The sequence below is a fragment of the Tursiops truncatus genome, chromosome 7 (assembly GCF_011762595.2).
Source record: "Tursiops truncatus isolate mTurTru1 chromosome 7, mTurTru1.mat.Y, whole genome shotgun sequence".
In the NCBI taxonomy this organism is placed as follows: domain Eukaryota; kingdom Metazoa; phylum Chordata; class Mammalia; order Artiodactyla; family Delphinidae; genus Tursiops; species Tursiops truncatus.
The window spans coordinates 71867657-71891899 of NC_047040.1; the positions used below are offsets into that span (position 1 = coordinate 71867657).

Here is a 24243-nt window from a genome sequence, read left to right on the forward strand (position 1 = left end):
TTGTATACTGAAGTGTAAGCAGGTTTTTCTTGCTATGGCTCCAGAATCCAGCACTGTTGCAAAAACCTAGAATTTTTCTTTCATCTTTTGATGATAAATGACTACCTGATTTTCCTTAGTAGCTGCCATTTGTAGAATTATCTACCTACTTTTTATCATGTGCTGATACAATCTTAATATTATTTATTTATTGTATATTAATTTGCACTTAAAAAAAGTACTTAATCTCATTTCAGAGTCAAAGTAAGTCCTCCACTATAGTATTTGAAGATTTGGTGAACAAATTCCATGTTCATCTTGCTCTTACTGTTCATTATTTTACAGATTTTAATTATGTTACTTTTATTCCTTTACCTTTCTAGGAAAATAATCAATCCAAACATTTCAGAGCCATGCATTTCTACCATTGCTGGGCATCTCTAAGTTTTCTACGCATCTCTTAGCTATGTATTAATATAATTTTTCATTTGTTTTTGCTGTTCATTGGCAATCATCATTTGTACTTACCCCCAAAACTGCATCATTTTGCTTACCAAATTAATGTATTGCATAATGGATTAATATATGTCTTCTAATAAACTTTTGCATTGGCAGTGAAATCGACAAGAACATTGATTACATGTCAAATTTGAGGAGAGATAAATGGGTGGTAGAAGGTAAACTCCGCAAGTAAGTCATGTTTTATTAAAACTAATATACTGTTTTCCTTTTTTTGCAAGTTTCTGAGTAAAACATACAAATTGCAAAGGTAGAATTTAAACTTTATTTTATCTAAGAATTAGAAAAGGTAAAGCTTAATTAAGATGAGATATGAAACTAATAGAACTCAGTGCCAGAATTTTCAGTAGACAAAAGATATAATGATATTCACTGAGCTCATATGCTTCAAATTTAGAAGAAAGTCAATTTATCTTTTTTCTTTCAAAGAAGTCAAGCAATCACATATTCTAAGATTGTTGTTGCTATCAGGTTATTTTTGTCACAAGTAGAATCTGTTTGGAACTACTACTTTTTTCCTTAATTGCTTTCTAATTAAAATTTGCTTTTATAGAGGGCCTAACATATCCAAATGTATTCAGCATTAAAACTTAATTAGCTTCCTGCTAGGAAATATAATGCTGAAATTATTCAGCTTCTGTGTTAAGAGGATAGTTTCTTTGCAGTAACTTGAATTGAAACTTGTTCAGTCAGATAGTATAGGATCAGGTCTTACCACTTGGCCATTCCTGAGTTAATCTTCTCAGTTTTCTGGTTTTTTAAAAAATGTATTCTAATTCCAAAGAGATAGCCAGAATAATTCTTGAATGTTAATATATTTTGTAGTTTCTGGGAACATACTTCTTAAGTTTCCTTCATGCTAATTTTTATTGTCATTCATTTATTGATTAGTGTGAGAGAAATACCATAAGGTATTTTTGCTTACAACTCATAGTATGCTCTTCAAAAAGTATAAGAAGAAGGCTTTTCTTCCATGTCATCATTTTTTCATACTTAAAGGCTCAGAATCATTCATGCTAAGAAAACAGGCAAAAGAGACACTTCAGGTGGCATTGATCTTGGAGAAGAACAGCATCCATTGGGCACACCCACTCCAGGACGCAAACGAAGAAGGAAGGGAGGAGATAGTGATTATGATGATGATGATGATGATGATAGTGATGACCAAGCTGATGAAGATGATGAGGATGAAGAAGATAAAGAAGACAAAAAAGGAAAGAAGACTGAGATCTGTGAAGATGAGGTAATCAAATTTAGGTCGATTTCAATACTTAACTAATATTACATAACATATTGAAAATAACACAGAATTTGAAGTCAAATAGATTTGGGTTTGAATTTCGTTGTCACACTTGACTCAGTTTCTTCATCTGAAACTGAATATTATAATATTCACCTCAAAGTTTTTTGTGATGGTTAGGTAAATATTGAGTAGAATACAATGCCTTCTATACCTAGAGGGCATTTACATTGAATAAAAGAAGTTAAATTTTCCTGTTTATATAATGAGAGTTCTCCAGAGAACTATTCAGATTCTTAATTTTAGGTATCCTTTTTCATTCTATTTAACATGCTATCTTACATTTATTTTGTACAATACTTCATGCCTTAAAAGTGTTGTCAGGTTTAATGAAACTGATGTATTTCTCAAAGCCCAATTTATTAAGTGCCTAGCTCTAGGCTTTTTTTCTTTTCCTTTTTTTTTTTTAGCTCTAGGCATTTTTGATCAAAGTCCCCTCTCAATTTACAGTCTCACTGAGGAAGATTTACAGTAAGAAAATGTAATATGTTAAGTGTTAACTGCTTTGATAGCGGTATTTACAATGTACTAGGCAGGTACGAAGGAAGGACATTGAACCTTTCTGAGGAATAAATTTTCACAAAGGCTTTCTGGACTCATTAGCTGAGGCTACAAGTTGGACTAAATGTTAACCTAGAGAAGAATCCAGGAATCCATGGAAAAATCTTCAAGCAGAGAGAACAGCATGAGCAAGGGCGCAGAAGCCTTGAAACCACAATGTGCTTTAAGCGACTTACAAGTGCTCTAGTGTTACGAGACAGCTTCACATGCCACAACTGTGAACTCGGATTTTATAGTTTTGTGGTAATAGGAAGCCACTGAAGGTTTATAAGTGAGGGAATGACATGGTCAGACTTGATTTTTTTCATTGGCTCACTATGGCAGCTCTGTGGAAGATAGAAATAGATTTGAATAGAGCAAGATCAGAGGTAGGAAGATCAATCAGGAGATATTGCAGTAGTTTAGGTGAATTACGAGGGGTCTGAAACTGGACTAAAGGAAGGAAAGGATTCAATAAATATTTAGGAGGAAAAATGAGTAGTATCTGAAGATGGACTGTGTAGGTTGATGGAGGGAGAGGTAGGATTGATACCAGCTATCTGGCCTGGGGACTGCTTGCTCTGCTATTGTTGCCATTAACTGAGACAGAGAAATCAGAAGGAGCAGAGGAAGTAAATGACAGGGGAGGAGGGGAATATGGAACAGATAACTGAAGACAGGAAATGATGGTAGGTTTATTTTGGACATGTTGAGTTTGAGGTGCCTGTTCAGAAGCTCAGCAGTCAGTTGGATTTAAGAATCTAAAGTCTGGGGGCTTCTCTGGTGGCGCAGTGATTGAGAGTACGCCTGCCGTTGCAGGGGACACGGGTTCGTGCCCCGGTCCGGGAAGATCCCACGTGCTGCGGAGCGGCTGGGCCCGTGAGCCATGGCCGCTGAGCCTGCGCATCCGGAGCCTGTGCTCTGCAACAGGAGAGGCCACAAGAGTGAGAGGCCCGTGTACCGCAAAAAAAAAAAAAAAAAAAAAAAAAGAATCTAAAGTCTGGAGAAGAGTTTAGTCTTGAAAGTGTAGATCTGGGAGTTATTAGCACATGGACAATAGTTTAAAATAATGAGTTGGATAAGTTTGCACAGCGGGATTGGTTTATTAATTAGAGTAGTGGACTGAGGTTGGAACCCCAGGGAATGTCAATATTTAAGAAGAGCCCACAAGGCTTCTTGTTGAAGAAGGAACAAAGATGTAGAAAATTTCTGTAGTGGGTCAGGGATTTCCAATACCAAGACCACCTCCAGAGTCAGAGCGATTCACTAGGATGACTCACAGAAATCAGCATCTAGTCATGCCATGGCTACGAGTTATTACAGCAAAAGGAAACAAAGCAAAACCAGCAAAGAGAAAGGCATATGGGCCAAAGTCCAGAGGAAACCAGGCCCAGCTTTCAAGAGTCTTTTCCCAGTGGAGTCACACAGGATGGGCCTAATTCTCCCAGCAGTGAATTGCGACAATCTGTGAAATGCTGTGTTCTAAGGAAGCTCATTAGAAACGCTGTGCCTAGAGTTGTTTATTCAGGGCTGGCCACATAGGTACCCTCTGCATAACATGTGCTAAATTCCAGATTCCCAAAAGAAAAGTAGATGTTCAGTGTAACCCACATTGTTAGCACAGTTTAGGTCCAGTGAGCTATTCTTATCAGTTAGGGTGGGGGAACCCCCCAAAATTCAAGTTTCCAGACACTAGCCAAGGGCAAACTTTGTAAGCCGACCTTTCAAGGGCCTACAGTGTTAACTCTCTTCTACACATGTCATAATAATAAAAATCAAGAAACTTGAACATTTTAAAAAGGAGGGAATGATAAACAATGTTAAGGGAGCAGGGGCCTAGTGTGACGAGGACTGAAAGTGTTCGTTGTATTTGGCAACACAGAGGTCATTGGTAACCAGTGCCAGCACCGTTTCGTTGGAAGGGTGAGAGCACAAGCCAGGCTATGATTGATTGAAAACAATAGAAAATGAGAAAGTAAACTTAACTATTTCAAGCATTATGCCTCAAAAGAAAGGGTAGTTCCTAGAGGCAGACAAAGACCAAGGATTTTTCAGATGCAGAAGGTTTGAGATGATTTTTGGTTGAAGGGAAAGAGCCAATTAAATAAGAGAGAGGCACTGAAGGTTAAAGAGAGGAAGAGAATAATTAATGGTATAAGGTCCCTAAAAATATTGGAGGGGATTCAATTAAGGTAAAGAGAGGGGCTAGGGTTTTTTTTTTTTTTCGGTACGCGGGCCTCTCACTGCTGTGGCCTCTCCCGTTGCGGAGCACAGGGTCCGGACTCGCAGGCTTAGCGGCCATGGCTCATGGGCCCAGCCGCTCCGCGGCATGTGGGATCTTCCCAGACCGGGGCACGAACCCGCGTTCCCTGCATCGGCAGGCGGACTGTCAATGACTGCGCCACCAGGGAAGCCCGGGGCTAGTTTTGAAGAGCAGGCTAAAGGGAAGAAGGCAAGGTCACAGAGAGGGGGTGGGTGTGTGTGTGTGTGTGTGTGTGTGTGTGTGTGTGTAAGGGAAGCTACCATAAGCCATGGAAATGGACATATATAAAAGGGAGATAAAGGTTGATGTTTACCTTTTACCAGAAAAGAATGCTAGAAATATTGATAGGGTTGCAGAATGGCATTCAGAAAACAATATACAGCCAACTATTCCTTCTGCCCTTGATGCCAGGAGTATTTAGCCAAGGAAGTCTAGAAAGAACTCTTCTCCTTTCTTGTATCAACTCAGTACTGCTGGAGAAATAAAGAAAGAAGACTTAGATGAATTATTGATGGAATGGGTGAAAATAATATCTAATCAAGACCAATGACAAATTACTGAATCAAATTTTTTACTAAATCTGGATAATAATATAATTTATAAGATCATGTGCTATACAATTTCTCGTAAGTAAAAATAGCATAAATACAAAATATTTTCATAAATTCCACCCCCCATGTTATATTTTAAACCAGAATGATAAAAATTGTTAGAGTGAGCTTTACTTCTCTTAAGAGTACCAGGCTGAAAAGGAGACTACACTGAGATTCCTTGCAGAAATTACTTCATAATGTTGTATTTCTGAAACCACTTGATCAAATACTTTCATGCTGTGACAAATAATGTGAAGGGTATATAATTTGGGTATCAGTATTGTAATTACCCAAAGATACTATTTATAACCAATCTGCTTCATTTGGCAAGTAGAGCTGTTTCCACAGCAGGAATTAAACTTTTCTGACCAATACTAATCACCTTTTTATAGAATTAGCATCCCTTTTCAGCACTTAATATTATAAATTGTTTTAAGGTGTTAACTCTCATAAATTTGACAGCCTTGTGTTGGGACTTCAGTATCTTCTACTGGGGGTCATCCCACTAAATTGGAATTTATTTACAGAAATTATGTGTTTCACCTGGCCTTTTTCACATGGAGAATTAACAAACTATGCATTTGTTTTTCTTTAAGGGAGATGAAGACTATTAAAAATCAGTACTAATGATTTAAACATCATTTTTAATATTTTAAGACCGGATGTGTCATTTAAAGTAGTCATTTTTATTTTTTATGAATGTTGAATTATAGAATTAATTAGAGTGATCAAAATCCTGGCAAATGTGTATTTGTTATTAATGTGAGAAAACAGTTTAAAAACATTTGAAAATAATGAATATTTTAGGACCTAAGAAACCAAATTAGCATTTCCTTTAAATTACTTGGGAGTTTTTCTTTATCATGAAGAAGTGGTAACCACTTATCAATTTCCTAATAAAATTAAAGGTTAACTATTTAATGAACCTTATTGATAAGATTATCCTCTGAAAATAGGTCTGGCCTCTTGATTAAAGTATAGGTAGAGTGTCAGTAGTTATACTCCTTAAAGGACTAACTGCAGGAGCCTTTCCATTGAGACCCGTGTGATCCCTTTCAATTAGAAGATACTGCCCTGAGACTAAGTCACAGCCCTCTGTCTCAAGGGTGATTCCCACTTTTCTTCACTCTTCGTTCCTTCAACACATGTACTCTTTCCCTAATACTTAGGTTTGTGTTGAAATCTATGTGAGCTTTAACCTCACAAGTTGCTGTGGAGGAGGTTATGTGGACAATTAAACTATGATATGTAGTGACACATACAACAGCCTTCTCTTCTGATTGGGAAACCATGGGGAACCATGGCAGGGATAGATTCTGCGTTCTTAGCTTTGTAGTTATTGCCTTTCTCTCTGGCCTTTCAAATTCCTTCATATCTCTTAAATTATAAGGACTATTAGCCAAAGCTCCTTTAAATAAAACTCTAGTAGATATTTTACTTCTTTTTCATCATAAGAAAAGTCTTAGAACTGGTAGTTAGCTAATTTGGCTGTTACATAGCTACTTTGATGTCTTATTTCAAATATTTGTTGATAGAGTTGATTTTTATGTAAGCAAATTTTCAAACATGCTGCTGGTCAAACGGTCACTATACAATCATATAGCTATTAAATATCTATTTAATTGAAGAGTCAAGGTTTAAGGGTCATTGAGCCTGTTCTCTTTTAAATAGAAATGATGTATATATGGAATCTTAAAAAAAAATGGTTCTGAAGAACCTAGGGGCAGGACAGGAAAAAAGACGCAGACATAGAGAATGGACTTGAGGACACGGGGAGGGGGAAGGGTAAGCTGGGACGAAGTGAAAGAGTAGCATTGACATATATGCACTACCAAATGTAAAATAGATAGCTAGTGGGAAGCAGCTCATAGCACAGGGAGATCAGCTCGGTGCTTTGTGACCACCTAGAGGAGTGGGATAGGGAGGGTGGGAGGGAGGGAGACGCAAGAGGGAGGAGATATGGGGATATATGTATATGTATAGCTGATTCACTTTGTTATACAGCAGAAACTAACACAACATTGTAAAGCAATTATACTCCAATAAAGATGTTTAAATAAATAAATAAATAGAAATGATGTTATTATTACCACAAATAATATGCCTAAATGCCTTTGTAAATTGGTCCCCTAAATTTGGGTAAAGAATAGATAGAGAATGGTAAAACTATTGAAGTTTTCCTTTCACTTCTTTCTGTTGGCGAGATAACTATACTGGTTTAGAAATATCTGTTCATGAGGGTGGTTGGTGGCAGTGTGGCTTTTTTAAAAAGCATATAGAAAGTGAACATCAAAAACAATTGCTTATGTTTTTTAAACCTGAGATGTACCTACATTTTCTAATTAAAGGACAACTTTCAGAAAGAAGGAAAGTAACCTTATTTATATATTATGTACCAGGAACTCTGCTAGTTGCTTTCAGATCTGTTCTTATTTAGTCCTCACAAAAATCCCATGTTACAGATAATGTTATCACAAGATAATGTTATCACCAATTTACAGATCAGGAAACAGTTTTAGAGGAGTTAAATAATTTGCCTATATGAAATCGTGCAGCTGAGGTCCAAAGAAGCACATATACTTTATATTATGTTATGCTTTCCCTCTAAAACATATACTTTGGGTGTAGCTTTCCTATATTCATTTTGTAGAATGAAAAATTTTATATAATCACAAAATTTCTATTTATGAAATCAGTACTCTATATAGTAGGGATTATTTTTCTTCTAAAAGCTCAATGTGTTCAAAATATAACTTACCCTTTTTTGCTCTAAAATGACTCTTTCAGTTAATGATACCAATATTTCTGCAGTCTCCCAGATTTAAACCCTTAATATCATAATTTACTCCTTCCTTCATCTCCCTCACCCATTTCTGCCTTGTATCCGTGAGCTGCCAGGACTTAACAGTTCTGACTATGTACTATCTCATATCCATTTCCTTTTCTCCTTTTCTATTTCTTTTATCCTAGTACGACCCACATCCTCTTTTCCTCTTGAATCATTGCAACAATTCGCTAACTAGATTTGCCAACTGTAGTCCTTTCCCTGCTCCAGGCCATCTTACAACTATTACCATACTAATCTTTGTAAAGCATAGTTCTGGTATTTAATCTCCCTCAAAGGATCATATTATTGTCCATTGCCAAGCACTTACAGCTCTAGATAATTTAGCCCTAAACTCATCTGTGCCTCATCTCCCCACCTTACGTCTTCAGGTCAAACTCTTTCTGAAATGCCCTGTCCTCTTTTCTCTGATCAATCAAATCCTAACAATTCTTCAGTAGCTAATTAAAACATAACTTCTTCCATATAGCCTCTCTTGGTATAGGTTCCCACTAGAAGTAACCTCACCCTTCCCTGAGCTCCATGACTCTTAATCTCCACCTCTCTTGAGGTCCTTATAGCTTTCTGCAGTTTTTATTTATTAGTGTAATGTTTTATGTGTCTCCCTACCAGATTAACACTTTAACGGGAGCAAGAACTGATATTGATATTCTCATTTCCATGGTGCCTATCCTAGTACTTTGTATATAGGAAGGAAGCTTTCATTAAATATTTACTGATTGACTGAATAAATAAATCTTAAAAACAGGTAAATGATACTGTATTTTGTTATGTATAGGATGAAGGTGACCAAGCAGCAAGTGTTGAAGAGCTAGAAAAACAGATTGAAAAACTGAGTAAAGTAAGCACTTTTCAGATTACAGTTTATTTATTTATTTATTTATTTATTTATTTATTTTGCAGCATTTCAAAAATCCACCTTGTATGGGATTAGTTTTTCTGGTTGCTAAATAAAAACAAGCTTTTTTTGTAACTAGCTAAAATGAGGAGCTTTAGAAACATTCTCACAATTAAACCTTAAAAGTTTAATGCCAAGGTTAAAAACTTGCCTCTTAAGACATGGTACTAAATTTCACCAGGGCTTCTATTCTTCAGGTCTTCTTTTAAGTATAAAATACCAATAAATGCATGGTTTTATTTCTTGGAATTAATTACTTTAAAAATTCAGTCGAATTTTATGATAATAGTTTTGGCAGCTCATGTTTTATTTTATATTAGTACATTTGTGGGTTTTATTTTCAATGGATTTGTAAACTATAAATGTTTATGAACTTCTCATTAAAAATTGAATTTCAGTAGTATTAGTGAAGTTTTAGATGAATTTTTTGTTTTAAAAAAATGAGTTTTTAAAAGTATTATGAAATTGATATTATGAGATACCTGTATACTATAACCATGTTAGATTCATCACAAATTTATCCCAAAATTTAGTCATATGTTACCTAGGTTTACAACATGAGTATAAAAATAGGCAAATAGAGGTCTGGTCAATTACATATATGAGTGTTATTTGTTACATATTGTAATCAATAGAATTAAGCCAATTTGCTTTGGCTTAATGAAATACCTGGTCACACTGTTTATTATTAAGTATAAGACATGCTTTACTATACTATACTTGATAAAATAAACTTAACTCTTTAATCCACGGCAACAAAAATATTCCATCTACCCTCAAAGTAATTTCTATATTTATAAGTGTAACTAAAATTGAAGTCAGGCTTGTAATATTTAACTCTTTTGCTGTCTTTTCCCAGTAGTGAAATGTATCTGCTCTAAAGGCATAATAAGTGTAAAGTCGCTTATGTATTAATTTTTAAAGCACTTAACATCCATAGCTTAATTATATGCATCATTTTTTAACAGCAACAGAGTCAGTACAGAAGGAAGCTCTTTGACGCTTCTCACTCTTTACGTTCGATGATGTTTGGCCAGGATCGTTACAGACGCCGGTACTGGATTCTTCCCCAATGTGGGGGGATTTTTGTAGAAGGCATGGAGAGTGGTGAAGGTAGGAACTATTAATCTGTTACAAAGTAATATAAGGAACCATATTTTTTAAAAACCCTGTTACTCCTTCAATATATTTTGTGCTTCCAGAATCAAATCTGCTTTATGGATAAACATTGTAAAACCTTGATTCCCATTCCTTTTGAACTCATAATGCCCCTTGCTCTGATAAATACTCCTTCTCTCTCCATGATTTTTCTTCTGCCACTCTTTCTGACATCAAACATGAACTATTCTTTTTCTTTAGCAGACAAAGGTCTTCACCTGTATTATTCTTTATAACTACTCCTCCATTTCTCGTCCTTCCCATTTTCAAGTTTTCCAACATGTGGTTTTATTCTTTAACCTTCCCAACAAGCATACATCCCAGCAGTATCCCTGGAGGTAACTTGCTTCAATCTAAGACCCTTATTATAATCCTCATTCATCTTGAAATCTTGTTCATGTTTGAAATTTGTGATCACCTCCTCCTCCATTAAACTTCTTCCTTTCTTCAGTTCTGAATTACCACACAATTCTACAGTCTACCTTTGGACTATTTTTTCGCTGGCTCCATTCCTGTTACATTAACTAGCATGTAACATAATGCATATACGTGCTCAATAAACCATCTGAATTGAACTTTTTAGAACTCTGTACCTGGACATTTACAAATGCTTAAATTCTGATGGGGGCAAAAGCGTTATGTCAGTGCTTACAGGTTTCAGGGTATAGCTATTTCCCCATGGTGGTACATGGAGGAAAAACTTCTTGCAAAACATTTTTTTTTTTGGAATACCCACTATATGCCAGGCATTTCTAGGTACTGCAGGAAGTTGAAAGATATGAAAAACAGTCCATGCCATGTAGAAATTTAACAGTCCATTGGAGAGAGGGGATTTACTAATCACATAGACATCTAGAACAGAAATCATATAAAGTAGTTGTTTTTAAGTTGATGTAGATGTTGATTTAATAGGATAGTGTGGTGGGTTCTTTTTTTAACTGTTTGCTTAAAATATTTAAAAATAAAAGTACTTTTAACCATGGAAAATATATTAATTAAAATAATAAGTTAAAAATAAATAAGTGGGACTAATCATATTAAAAAGCTTCTATACAGCAAAGGAAACCTTCAACAAAATGAAAACGTAACCTATTGAATGGGGACAAATATTTACACATTATATATCTGATAAGGGACTAATATCCAAAATATATAAAGAACTTATACAACTCAATAGCCAAAAAAATCTGGTTTAAAAATGGACAAAAGATCTGAAAAGACATTCTCCCAAAGAAGATACACAGATGGTACATGAAAAGATACTCAACATCATTAATCATTAGGGAAATGCAAATCAAAATTACAGTGAGATATCACCTCTCACATGTCAGAATGGCTGTTATCAAAAAGACAAGAAGGGCTTCCCTGGTGGCGCAGTGGTTGAGAGTCCGCCTGCCGATGCAGGGGACATGGGTTCGTGCCCCGGTCCGGGAAGATCCCACATGCCACGGAGCAGCTGGGCCTGTGAGCCATGGCTGCTGAGCCTGTGCGTCTGGAGCCTGTGCTCCGCGACAGGAGAGGCCACAACAGTGAGAGGCCCGCGTACCGCAAAAAAAAAAGACAAGAAATAACAAGTGCTGGTGAGGGAGGATGTAGAGAAAAGGGAACCCCTGTGCACTGTTGGTGGGAATATAAATTGGTGTAGCCACAATGGAAAATAATATGGAGGTTCCTCAAAAATTAAAACTAGAACTACCATATGATCCCTAGAAATCTAATTTAAAATGACAAAGCTGTGAGTCACTTGAGGGTGCAGAGCCTTGGTAAAGCTAAAAAGCAAAATAAAGAAATGTCCCGGTGAGTGGCTTTGCCTTAGCTGTGTTAAGAATCACCTGAGAAGCTTAAAAAAAAAAAAAAGTGAGCCCTACCCCAGAACAATTAAATATCCCTCAATTTGATTAAGGGTTACCTCATTCGTAGTCACTTGGGCATGTAAACTTGAAGTTATCTAGGACATAAACTTTTCCTTCCAAATATCTGCAGTCAGTCTCTTTGCAACACTAGTGAAATCAGGTCTTTTTCAATATATATCTGAATTATTACCGCTGTCCTCAGCTTCTCTCTGTGCAATCCCCTTCTTCCATTGCATTCTGGCATTGTATCATGTCTGTACTCCAAAACCTCAAATGACTCCCTATTGCCTATAAGATGTTGAAATAAATCTGTGTGTAACCTGGCATTCGAGGCCCTCTATAAATCTGACCTCAGAAGATCTTTACATGGTTCTCCAGTATGAATGTACATAAGCTAGTCTATTTACTGTTGCTCAACACATGTGTATTCCTCCCCCTGTAACTTCACTGTGCTTTGCCAAATTCTGTTCAATGTAATGCTAATTTGCCTTTTCTTCAGACATCTAAATTTTGCCCGTCTTTCTTGATCCAGCTTAAATCCTAGCCCTTTTGAAACTCTTCTCTAGCTTATTTAAGTGGAACCAATTTTTACTACCTGTGAGTTCCTAGAAAACCAAATAATTATACCATTATCCTGGCACATTGATCCACATACTATTTATTTATTTTACTTAAATTTGATAATCCTTGTATGTACAACTTTTTATTTTCCATAGTGTTAAGCATAGTACCTTATATACCTAGGCACACTAAAAATGCTTTAATTAAGAAAGTAAGTAAATAATTAATTAAATGTCTATAAGGTTTATAAGAATAGCTTCTAGGAGACTTTCTTTTTTTTTAAATGTTAGGCCTCTCCAGTTAGATAGCATTCATTGAATTTGTAGTTGTTAGAACTCAGTTTCCATTCAGGCCCCACCACTTAACCTCTCTAGACTCTGATTTTCCTCTCTACAATAGAATTTTAATAGGCTCTGTATAAATTCTTTGGTTGTTATAAGGATCGTGTCACATAATGAATCTAAAAGAGCTACAAGATATTTAACTATTAATTGTACCTTATACTATTATTTGGGTTCATTGCACAGTACACGGGAAAGGTAGGAATAACTTTTTATTTAAAGATTATTTTCTCATAAAATTTTTATTAATTCGGTAATTTGCATCTGCTGTATTATTCTAAGTGCTATGGAAGTCATAAAATAAATAACAGATGTAGATTCCTTTTCTTTAATCGTGTTTACTATGCACCTATACTGTGCCTTGTACTGAGTACTGTGGAAATACAAAAGAATCAATTAACCTATCTCTATCCACAAAAAGATCACAGTCTAATTGGAAAGATATGGCATATATGAAGACAAAGAACAAAAGCATGTAAATATGTAACATTATAGGCAAGTACTATATCTGAGAGGCAAGGCTGATAAGGATGAATAAGTACCAGCTGTTAGAAACTACCATGAAATAAGTGGGTAATGAAAGTTAATAGAGTGTTACCAATATGCTTTTTTTTTTTTTTTTTTTTGTCTGTGTTGGGTCCTCGTTGCTGCGCATGGGCTTTCTCTAGTTGCGGCGCGCGGAGGGCTAATCTTCGTTGTGGTGTGCAGGCTTCTCATTGGGTGGCTTTTCTTGTTGTGGAGCACGGGCTCTAGGCGCATGGGTTTCAGTAGTTGCAGCACGCTGGCTTAGTAGTTGTGGCACACGGGCTCTAGAGCGCAAGCTCAGTAGTTGTGGCGCGTGGGCTTAGTTGCTCCGCGGCATGTGGGATCTTCCCAGACCCGGACTCGAACCCATATCCCCTGCATTGGCAGGCAGATTCTTAACCACTGCTCCATCAGGGAACCCAACAATATGTATTTTTATATTCTGCTCATTTATCACTTTTTAGAAGTTCTATAAAAGCACAGTCTTTACTTAATAAAGTTAGATTTAATACTCATCTATTTAAAAGTTTAAATATACAAGTTTTTTAAAAAATCCCTCTAATATCATTATGATCAATAATATTACACAGAGATGATAATCAGATCTTGGATTACCTATATGAGTATAAGGCCTGTGGGAAAATCTCCCACTTCTAGAGTGAGTGTATAACAAATTTTAGAACTGTTTGGAGTGAAGGGAGAATCAAAATTGACCCTCCTGTGGGTATAGCTAGTGAGTTTCATCTGGAAAGCAGGAGAGTATCTACATTTGTATCCATCCATTCATCCGTAATATGAACAACAGGAACCGCCCAACCACCTACTGAAATCATGAAAGGTACCAAAAAAGGAGAGGAATATTGAGGTATAAAAACTCAGGATCCCGGGCTTCCCTGGTGGCGCAGTGGTTGAGAATCTGCCTGCTAGTGCAGGGGACACGGGTTCAAGCCCTGGTCTGGGAGAATCCCACATGCCGCGGAGCAACTAGGCCCGTGAGCCACAACTACTGAGCCTGCGCGTCTGGAGCCTGTGCTCTGCAACAAGAGAGGCCGCGATTGTGAGAGGCCCGCGCACCGCGATGAAGAGTGGCCCCCACTTGCCACAACTAGAGAAAGCCCTCGCACAGAAACGAAGACGCAACACAGCAAAAATAAATTAATTAATTAAAGTCTTAAAAAAAATTTTTTTTTAATAAATAAATTAAAAAAAACTCAGGAGCCTGGCATACCAAATAGAGTCCTCATTTCTGCTCTTCAACTCCAGGAACTTCACAAAAGTAGGAGGACCTTTATGAGGTATAAGCAGTATTCAAAGTAAAAACAGTCCAAGGTAGCCAGACCAGACAAGTCTTACAGAGGTCATTGTTGAAGGGGTTGGTGCAGCTATCTTTTATTTTTTTATTTTTTTAAAACACAACATGATTATATTTTAATACACAACCAAAATGCAAAACACTATAGTAAATTGATGGCAATAAAATATAATATTGATATTTCATTTGCATTGCATGACAGATGGTTAACATCCTTAGTCCTAAATGAGTTCTTAGAAACCAGTAACAAAGACATTAATAAACCAAGGGAAATTAAAACAAAAACAAACCAGAAGAAAATGAAATAACACAAGTGACTAGTAAGGATTAAGCATATATGAAGATGACTGAGCTGAACAATAACAGAAGAAAAGCAATTTCTTTGAAATATCATATCACTAAAGATTAAAAATTTAACATTTGTACGGTTTTAGGAAACATACCCACATAAACACTGGGGGACAAGATGAGGTCCCATCTATATAGTAGGGGAAACTCTAGTTTGGACTCAAAACTATAAAATTTTGGATATCCTTAGTTCTAGCAGTTCCAATTCATTGGAATTATTTCAACAAATTAGTTGGATAAATTTACAATTTATATATAAATCATGTTTACTGCATGGAAAATGTGTAGCTAGTATATAGACCCCCCAAAAATGACTTGCATATTAATTTATCAGTACACCCAAAAGTATGTGTACAAAATTTCATTAATAGTAGATAACATAGTCGGAGGTGGCAGAATTAGAGGAGGAAAAAAGGCATTTAAGAAGTAAAATATTGGGCTTCACTGGTGGCGCAGTGGTTGAGAATCCACCTGCCAATGCAGGGGACACGGGTTCCAGCCCTGGTCCAGGAAGATCCCACATGCCGCGGAGCAACTAAGCCTGTGTGCCACAACTACTGAGCCTGTGCTCTAGAGCCCGCGAGCCACAACTACTGAGCCCACATGCCGCAACTACTGAAGCCCGCGCTCTTAGAGCCTGTGCTCTGCAACAAGGGAAGCCACCACAGTGAGAAGCCTGCGCACCAAAACGAAGAGTAGGCCCCACTCGCCACAGCTAGAGAAAGCCCGTGCACAGCAACAAAGACCCAATGTGGCCAAAAATTAATTAATTAATTAAAAAAGAAAAAGAAGTAAAATATTATACTTCACAAATTTCCACATCCTTTGAAATTTTGAAAAAGATGATTTTTTGTTAATCAATTTTAAATTTCCCTGTGATAAGTGAAAATTTTAAATATATGCACTTAATACTTACGGGAGCATTGAAATGAAGCCTCAGAATCACACCATTCTGAGCTTCTCTGTGTAATCATGCCACCATCATTCAGGCTTCTGAGATTTAGTCCAATGGCAACAATGAGAACAGTCAACATGCCTGGTTACAATTGGAGCTATCTTTCAGAATGCTATTTCTGCATTCTCTACTGCCTGTGGGTAAGGGGGAGCATGAACCAGCCACCCAATACCATATTAGTAAGCCCATTGTTAAATGGCAGAAGCTGTGAAAAAAATCCCAATTGTTTGTATAATTTTTGGAAACTCCAATATATAACAAATACGTTTCAGTCTTGATAGTATGTGTATTGTCTGCACACACAAGGGACACAGTAACTCCATATCCAGAAAAGGTGTATATTATTCAGTGGCTAGAGGAAATCAGATATCCAAAAGCTAGCAAATGTCATCAGAGTCTCTTTGTCAGAGACTTTAGTCACAGATACTTGTAGTGCTACTATCAAATAAAGTTGACTAAACAGGGTTGTTAAATTGTGAAATGAGGTTGCTCAGTACCCCTACCTGAATCTCTGCTTGTTTAAGAAATGCAATCTCGGGGCTTCCCTGGTGGCGCAAGTGGTTGAGGGTCCGCCTGCCGATGCAGGGGACACGGGTTCGTGCCCCAGTCTGGGAAGATCCCACATGCCGCAGAGCAGCTAGGCCCGTGAGCCATGGCCACTGAGCCTGCGCGTCCGGAGCCTGGGCTCTGCAACAGGAGAGGCCACAACAGTGAGAGGCCCTCATACCACAAAAAAAAAAAGAAAGAAAAGAAATGCAATCTCGGGCTTCCCTGGTGGCACAGTGGTTAAGAATCCACCTGCCAATGCAGGGGACACGGGTTCGAGCCCTGGTCTGGGAAGATTCCCACGTGCCGTGGAGCAACTAAGCCCGTGTGCCACAGCTACTGAGCCTGCGCTCTAGAGCCCACGTGCCACAACTACTGAAGCCCATGTGCCTAGAGCCCATGCTCCGCAACAAGGGAAGCCACTGCAATGAGAAGCCCGCTTACCACAGCGAAGAGTAGCCCCCACTCACTGCAACTAGACAAAGCCCATGCACAGCAACGAAGACCCAACACAGCCAAAGATAAATAAATAAATTTATTTTTTAAAAAAGAAGAAGAAATGCAACCTTTCTCCTCCAGGTATGCAACACTGTTGTACAACCTGGCCCTGTAAGTATAGCTGGGTTTTGGCAACATACCTGACCAACAGTATAGAAGCTACCAGTAGAGGTCACAAAAAATAAGTCCAACTGATATGTGGGCATCCTTGTGCAGGACTTAAATACCTCAGTCTGTCCATGCCAGGTATGCAACCTGAGGAAGGAATGAGTTCATGCAAAAACTTTTGCAGTGGTTGTGATTCTGGTCTTCCAGCCATAGTGAACCCAGAATCCCAACCCCAGTAGGGAAATGTGTTTGCCACGGCTCTGTTGCATTCTGGAACAGTAGATACTTGGTTCCTCATGTCTAGCAAGCCCATGAACGTTTGAGGCTGTTCTCCTTTCCAGCATAATGAACTGAGGAGTATGGTTAGTGATCCCTTGGAGGAGACCCTGGGGACTGAGCCCAGCCCTGGTCCTCCTTAAGTTTGAAAGAGCTTAGGTCAGGGAACAAAGAAACCTGGCTTCAGGAGTTGAGTCAAACTCATAAGGTGGAGCTGATGTAATCCCATTTCAAGAGAGTCAGGTTAATGTAGGGTATTTCCCTCAGCTCTATTCTCTGAGTTCTTTTCTGAGGAGTGTAGAGGCCATGCGATCTTACCAGATGGTTTGTGGGAGTGAGGCTTAATAGCTGTAATCCCTGAAGGAGATTCCTTACCAGGGACCTTCTCCACCTAATCTTCTGGTGTCTCCCACTCTTCTAACAACTCTTCAGTATGGCATGTGAACCATTCAATATTGTGTCTTACCTCACAGGAATCTTTTTCACGGTCTCAGTAGGTCTTTCAAGTTTCTGAATAGGACCACATTCCCGCACTCCAGGATTACACAACCATCAACTTCTGTCCTATTAATCCTTCTGCTTGTGAGCAATACCACAGTTAGTGGTGTGCGGGAGCCTCTGCCAGAAGTCTAGCCTGTCTTCGATTCTTTTTTATTTTTATCTTCTCCTTCCTTTGTTCCTTTTTTCTTTTTCTTTTGTATGGAAACCTGTACCACTTACTAAGCTCCCTCTTTCCATTTCCTCCCCTGAGATGGGGCGTGTGTGACCTAAAAGAACTATTTCATTTCTATCAGTGCTTCACACGTGATGGAGTAAAGTCAAAGCAGTCGTCCACTCAGGTGGACCTGTTCTGATTTGATCATTCAACATAATTTGCACCAAGAACATGTTGTCAGGCCTTCCCCTCTCAAGCCCTGGGTTTTCTTATAATCATGCTAACACAGCCAGGGTCTCAGAACAGCTACATCCTCTGCGGATCTAGTCCCACTCACATTCAAGGGTCAGGAAAATCACGGGGCTATATTTTACCAACACTACCAAGCATTCTGTTTGGAAACAGGGTGGCAACGCCTATCACAGCATTATTAGTCAACCCAGACGGCTCATTCTGTAACAGGGGCATGTGTTCCCCCTTCTCAGCTTCATTTAATATCACTGCTGTCCCTCCATCATGCAAACAAACACGCCAAACCTCTAAGGATCCTTCCAAGTGCGTGTGGTAGTAGACCTGTTGAGAACCTAGTTCTTACTCTGTACACTGCTGGATTTCCTCCCGCTGTTGTGTCCACTCAGATTCCTTTAGAGCATGCCTCACAATAACTGGCTTTTCACGTACACAGGGGCCAGTTGCCTCGTGTATTAGTGGGAGTTTGCCCCACTTTCCCTTCTAAAGGGGCTGCCGTCACCCTTTTTAGTTTACCATCCCCCGCTTAGGGCTCATGAAAATCTCTAAGCTGGTAAGGAAGAGAGACAGAACTGGATTTCAAGTCAGCTTATCACCACTGGTCATCCTCTTTCGTATACCACTTTTATGGCTTCTGCCGTCTTCAGGCATTGCTACTAAGACCATTCTAACTCCACCAAGTGAATTACCACTGACCCCGAGAAGGAATTCTTCCACCCCTGGGTGTGCCCCTTCCAGAAATCCATGACATCAGGATTTTGTCGGTCACCAATTGTACAAGATGCATGGTCACAAAAATCACTAATGACATACATAGTGCTAATAACAGCATAATTTATTACTGAAGGCAACTTATAAGCAGAGAAGTTACAGTACATAGGATCTCCCAGCTCCCATAATGGTTCCATAGGACTTGGATGTGTGACAAGAACACTCCAAGAGACAAAACATTATACCCCATACCTTGCTCTCTATTTATGGGTTAGTGTAAGAAGGGGTAAGAAGCACTGAATTTCTCTAAGTAACAGTAAACATGTCAAGGGACCTTTGGGTCTAGGAACAGTGCTTACAGGTATGCATACCAAGAATCAAAATCTACACACCAAGATCCTGAGAACAGTTGACATTAGCTGGCTAAAGGCCCTGCTATCCTTCTGCTAGCCCCCAGGAAAGTGGCAAGGAAGAAAGCCCCATGGCCATGCAGCCAAAACCAAGGATTTGTTGCCCTTCAATTCACTGTTCTGTTTGGGGTATATTGGATTGTGGTTGATTCCTTCAATATTGGAAGGAAAATGAAACAAGTTTTTTGAACTGTGATGTGAATATTACTCTTCCATTTTGTATTAGGATATGTTTACAGCATTAGGTCTATAAGTATAGAAACTAATTCCTGTTAGCATGAGTGGAGGAATCTTACCTGAAGGATGAAGGTATTATGGTAAAAGGCATCTTTTAAAAAAATTCCTGGATCAGACTGGGAAGGAACAATCCTAGATAGACAACGATAAGAACCTGCTTCCTTGAGTCTTCTCCACAGTAATAGCAAGATGTCTCCTAGGAGCTGAGTTGTGGTAGTACTGACAACATGAAGTCACTTAAGGAGCTGTGAAAGTACTCCTGAGGTTAGGCTATACTGAATGGGTGAGAGCCTTTGAACCCTGGGAGGAAGCCACTGAACAGAGACCTGTATTCTAAATGCCAATGTTTTTACATTTCTTGTGTTCTTTGTTTGTGTTTCACTTAGATTTTAGTAAAATCTATTTGAAAGTTTTAGCCTGCTTCAGCCCAACTAAGAAGAGCCAAAGGAAAAAATTTCATTCGAACTGAGAATCGTGGACCCCTAGGGTCCAGTGACAACTATTAGGTAAACTAAAGGGTTTCAAAGTGATTCTGATTAAGCTCAAGAAGACATAGTCTCTTTTCCAATAGCAAACTTGCTCTTATTAGGATTGGTTTCAATTGGTTTAATTGGGAAATGGTATTTTCTTTGTCATTATATACTTGCAGTTACTACCAAGGAAATCAATCAAGTGAACGGCACTCCCTGTTTCATCTCTTACTTATTTTCCTCTTCTTTAGTCTGTTTTGAAGACTTTTTTTTTTAACATCTTTATTGGAGTATAATTGCTTTACAATGGTGTGTTAGTTTCTGCTTTATAACAAAGTGAATCAGCTATACATATACATATATCCCCATATCTCCTCCCTCTTGCGTCTCCCTCCCACCCTCCCTATCCCATCCCTCTAGGGGGTCACAAAGCACTGAGCTGATCTCCCTGTGCTATGTGGCTGCTTCCCACTAGCTATCTGTTTTACATTTGGTAGTGTATATATGTCCATGCCATTCTCTCACTTCATCCCAGCTTACCCTTCCCACTCCCCATGTCCTCAGGTCCATTCTCTACGTCTGCGTTGAAGACTTTTTTTAACACTCATTGATACATGTCAGAGAAGTAAGGACTGGAAAGAACAGAGGATTGTGTGAAATAGGAGATAGACAACTATTTAAAAAATCTTTTTACTAAATATCCTGTATATTTTTCAAATTTTTAAAAATAATTTTACACTTCTGTTAGAGGTTTAGTTGTTTATAATTAAGCAATTTGAATATAAAAGTTAAAGACAACCACGAATAGGCTATTGAAATGTATCATCAACTCACTTTCCTAGGTGCAAATGGGAAGTCATCAACTAGTCTCAAACCAGTAAAAAGCTTGTCTGTTGGTTGGTTGGTCTGTTTGTTTTTGGATATATGACAGTGGTTTTTGAGATACTAGTTCTCAGAATAAATCAAGCACAAATATTAATATTTCCTTACTAGCCAATAATTTGTGTAAAGTTAAGGAAATTTGTGAGCATGGGTATTTGAAGAGAATATTTGTGACTCTTTTCATGTGTGCCTATTGGAGGTGATGAAGTAGGGTGGTCTTCTAAGGGCAAATGTGCAGAAGTGCATAAAGATCATATGAGGCACAATAATTTTTTCTGGCTGTTTTTAAGATTTTCTCTATTATTGGTTTTGAGCAATTAGATCATGGTATGTCTTGGAGTAGTTATGTATCTTCATGTTTCTTTTGCTTGGAGTTGAGTTTTTTGGATCTGTAGTTTATAATTTTCATCAAATTTGGCAATTTTTCGGCCATTATTTTTCAAATTTAATGACCTTGTCTGCTAATGCTACTGTCTTGTCAGTTTGAGGTTAGTTTTCATTGATTGAGTTCTCTAATTATGTATCATTCATGTATGTCTTTTAATTTTGATTGAATGCGAGACATTGTGAATTTTACCTTGTTTGGCGCTGGATATTTTTGAATTTCTATAAATATTTTTGAGATTTGTTTAGCTGAAACACAGTTAAGTTACGTGGGAGAAGTTTGATCCTTTCAGATCTTTCTTTAAAAATTTGTTAGGCAGGACTAAAACAGTGCTCAGTCTAGTTTATCCCCTAACTAGTAAAGCAAGATCCTTCTGAGTACTCCACCTGATGGCCGTGAATCTTGAGGTTTCCCAATCTGGTTGGTAGGAACAGGTACCAGATACCCAGCCTGTATGAGCACCTGGCACTGTCACCTCCAATTCTTTCAGGTGGTTTTTTCCTGGTCTCAGATAAGTTCCTCACATGTACACACTGCTCATTATTCAGCTGAATACTGCAGATCTCTGGAGTTCTCTCTCCATGCAGTGCTCTCCTCGCTAGTACTCTCTCCTGGGCACTGTAGCTACTTTGATCTCCCTGGACTCTCAGTTCCATCTCCTCATCTCAGGGAGTCTGCCAGGCTCCACCTGGATTCTTCCTCCCTATGCTGTAGCCTGGAGATTAACCCAAAGCAATAAGCTGGGGCAATCATAGGTCTGACTGTGTTTGTTTTCTTTTTTTGTTGCCTGACGTCCAGTTTCTTGCAAACTGTTGTTTCATATATTTTGCCTCTTTTTTGGTTGTTTCATGCAAGAGTGTAAATCTAGTCCCTATTATTCCATATTGTCCAGAAGCATAAGTCTGAAGTATAGGATTTTAATTTGGGGTAGAAACTAATTTCAAGAGAAGCATGTGAAAGCCATTTCAAACATTAGTAGAGGATTGGTTAAGTTATGATGTATCCATAAAATAGAATATTATTCAGCTGATTGAAAAAAATGAAGTACAGTTATATGTTTTAGCATGGAAAACTGTCTAAGGTATTTAGTGAAAATATCAAATCCATCCTTTTATTTCATCGTTCAAGAAATATTTATGGAGCTTCTATTTTATAGCAGCCACCATGTTAGGCATTTGGGATCCAATAATAAGCAAGAAACATTGCTCTACTTTTAAAAGCTTGCTGATTTAAATTCTAGTGTGTGGATGGGAGTGGAGTAGAAAATAAACAGATAATTAGGTTATTGTTTATAATGATAAATTCTGTGACGGAAATATGTAGGATGATATTCTAAAGTGAATGGGTAAAATAAGACACAAGGCTGTATTGTACAACACAGGGAACATAGCCAATATTTTTAAATAAGTGTAAATGGAGTATGACCTTTAAAAATTGTAAATCACTACACTATGTACCTGTAACTTATCTAATATTGTACGTCAACCATATGTCAGGAAAACAAATAAATCAAGTGAATGGAATAGGGAACCTACTTCAAATAAAATGATCAGAGAAAACCTCTGTGAGGAAATGACTTGATCTGAGACATGAAGGATAAGGAGCCAGTCAACAAAACAATATCCCAGGCAGAGGGAGCAGCAAGTGCAAAGTGCCCAGAAAAGGAGAGAACTGGGTATGTTTGAGAAGCTGAAAAAAAGGAAGAAAGGAAGAGCAAGGTTAGCAAGGACAAGAGTGGTCAGAGGTTGTAGGAATTTTCAGGAACCAGACCATACAGCATTGTAGGCCTTGCTTAGGAGTTTGGATTTTATTCTGAGTTGCAGAAAAGTGAAGGGTAGTATCCATTTATGTAATACTGCAAAATGATATTCCTATAGATGCATGTAAGATTTCCAGAAGGATATATAGACATGATAGATTAACCATGGTTACCTCTGAAGAGTAGAAATAGGGACGAAGGGAGTAGGGCAGAAAGGGTTTTTTTTATACCTCTCATTACTGAATATTTTACCTTGGACATATATTACTTTTCAAATTGAATAAAGTAGTGGATTTATATTTTTTAAAGAGTTCTTATAAATTATTTTAAAAACACTGTTCAAAAATATGAACCAGAAGTTCACAAAGGAGAAATGCCAGTAAGCCCATGAAAAGATACTCAGCCTTACTGGATATCAGGAAAAAAAAAAAAATGCAGCTTAGATTTTTATTGCCCAGATATTGACAAAAACAAAAAATACTGATAGTATTTAGTTTCCTTGAGGGTGTAGGCAAACAGATGCTCTTGCTTCTGGTATGAACGTGTATTGATCTAGACTTTCAGTTTGACAACATATTTCAAAAACTCTGAAAAGTATATATCTTAGGACTCAGTAAATCATTTATAGCATTTTTTATAATAGTGAATAACTTGGCCCTATTAATAGTAGAAGATTGATTATTTAAATTATGTTATATTCTATTGAATATTCTATAGCCATTAAAATTTATGATGTAGTTATATATTTATTGACATATCAGGATGTTTACAGAGAAAAACATGTAGGTTAGGCATTATGTATATAATAAGATTTCCTTTTTTTTAATTTATAGGTTTAAGTGTGTATGTGTGTACATATAGAATGCCTGGAAGGATTTAGACAAAAATATTAATAATAATTTTTGCTGTGTATTAGGGCTTTTAAATTTTTTATATTTTAGTTTTTCTAAAGATTAGTCACAAAATTACATTAATTTTCCAATGAGCAAAAGAATCTAATCTATAAAAAAGGGGAAAATGGGGAGTATTAGGTAATCTAGAAAAGTTTCCTAAAATATTTATGCATA

General features: G+C 37.6%; 1 protein-coding gene across 25 annotated transcripts in view; it reads left to right on the forward strand.

Annotated features, from left to right (window-relative positions):
- Positions 1–24243, forward strand: part of BAZ2B (bromodomain adjacent to zinc finger domain 2B) — a 386914-nt gene that overhangs the window by 333069 nt on the left and 29602 nt on the right. For all 25 annotated transcript variants that reach the window (XM_073807661.1, XM_073807659.1, XM_073807676.1 and 22 more), the window contains 4 exons: positions 595–669; positions 1498–1741; positions 8818–8880; positions 9906–10050. In XM_073807661.1, coding sequence (XP_073663762.1) covers positions 595–669; positions 1498–1741; positions 8818–8880; positions 9906–10050 — 527 coding nt within the window. The remainder of the gene's footprint in view (positions 1–594; positions 670–1497; positions 1742–8817; positions 8881–9905; positions 10051–24243) is intronic.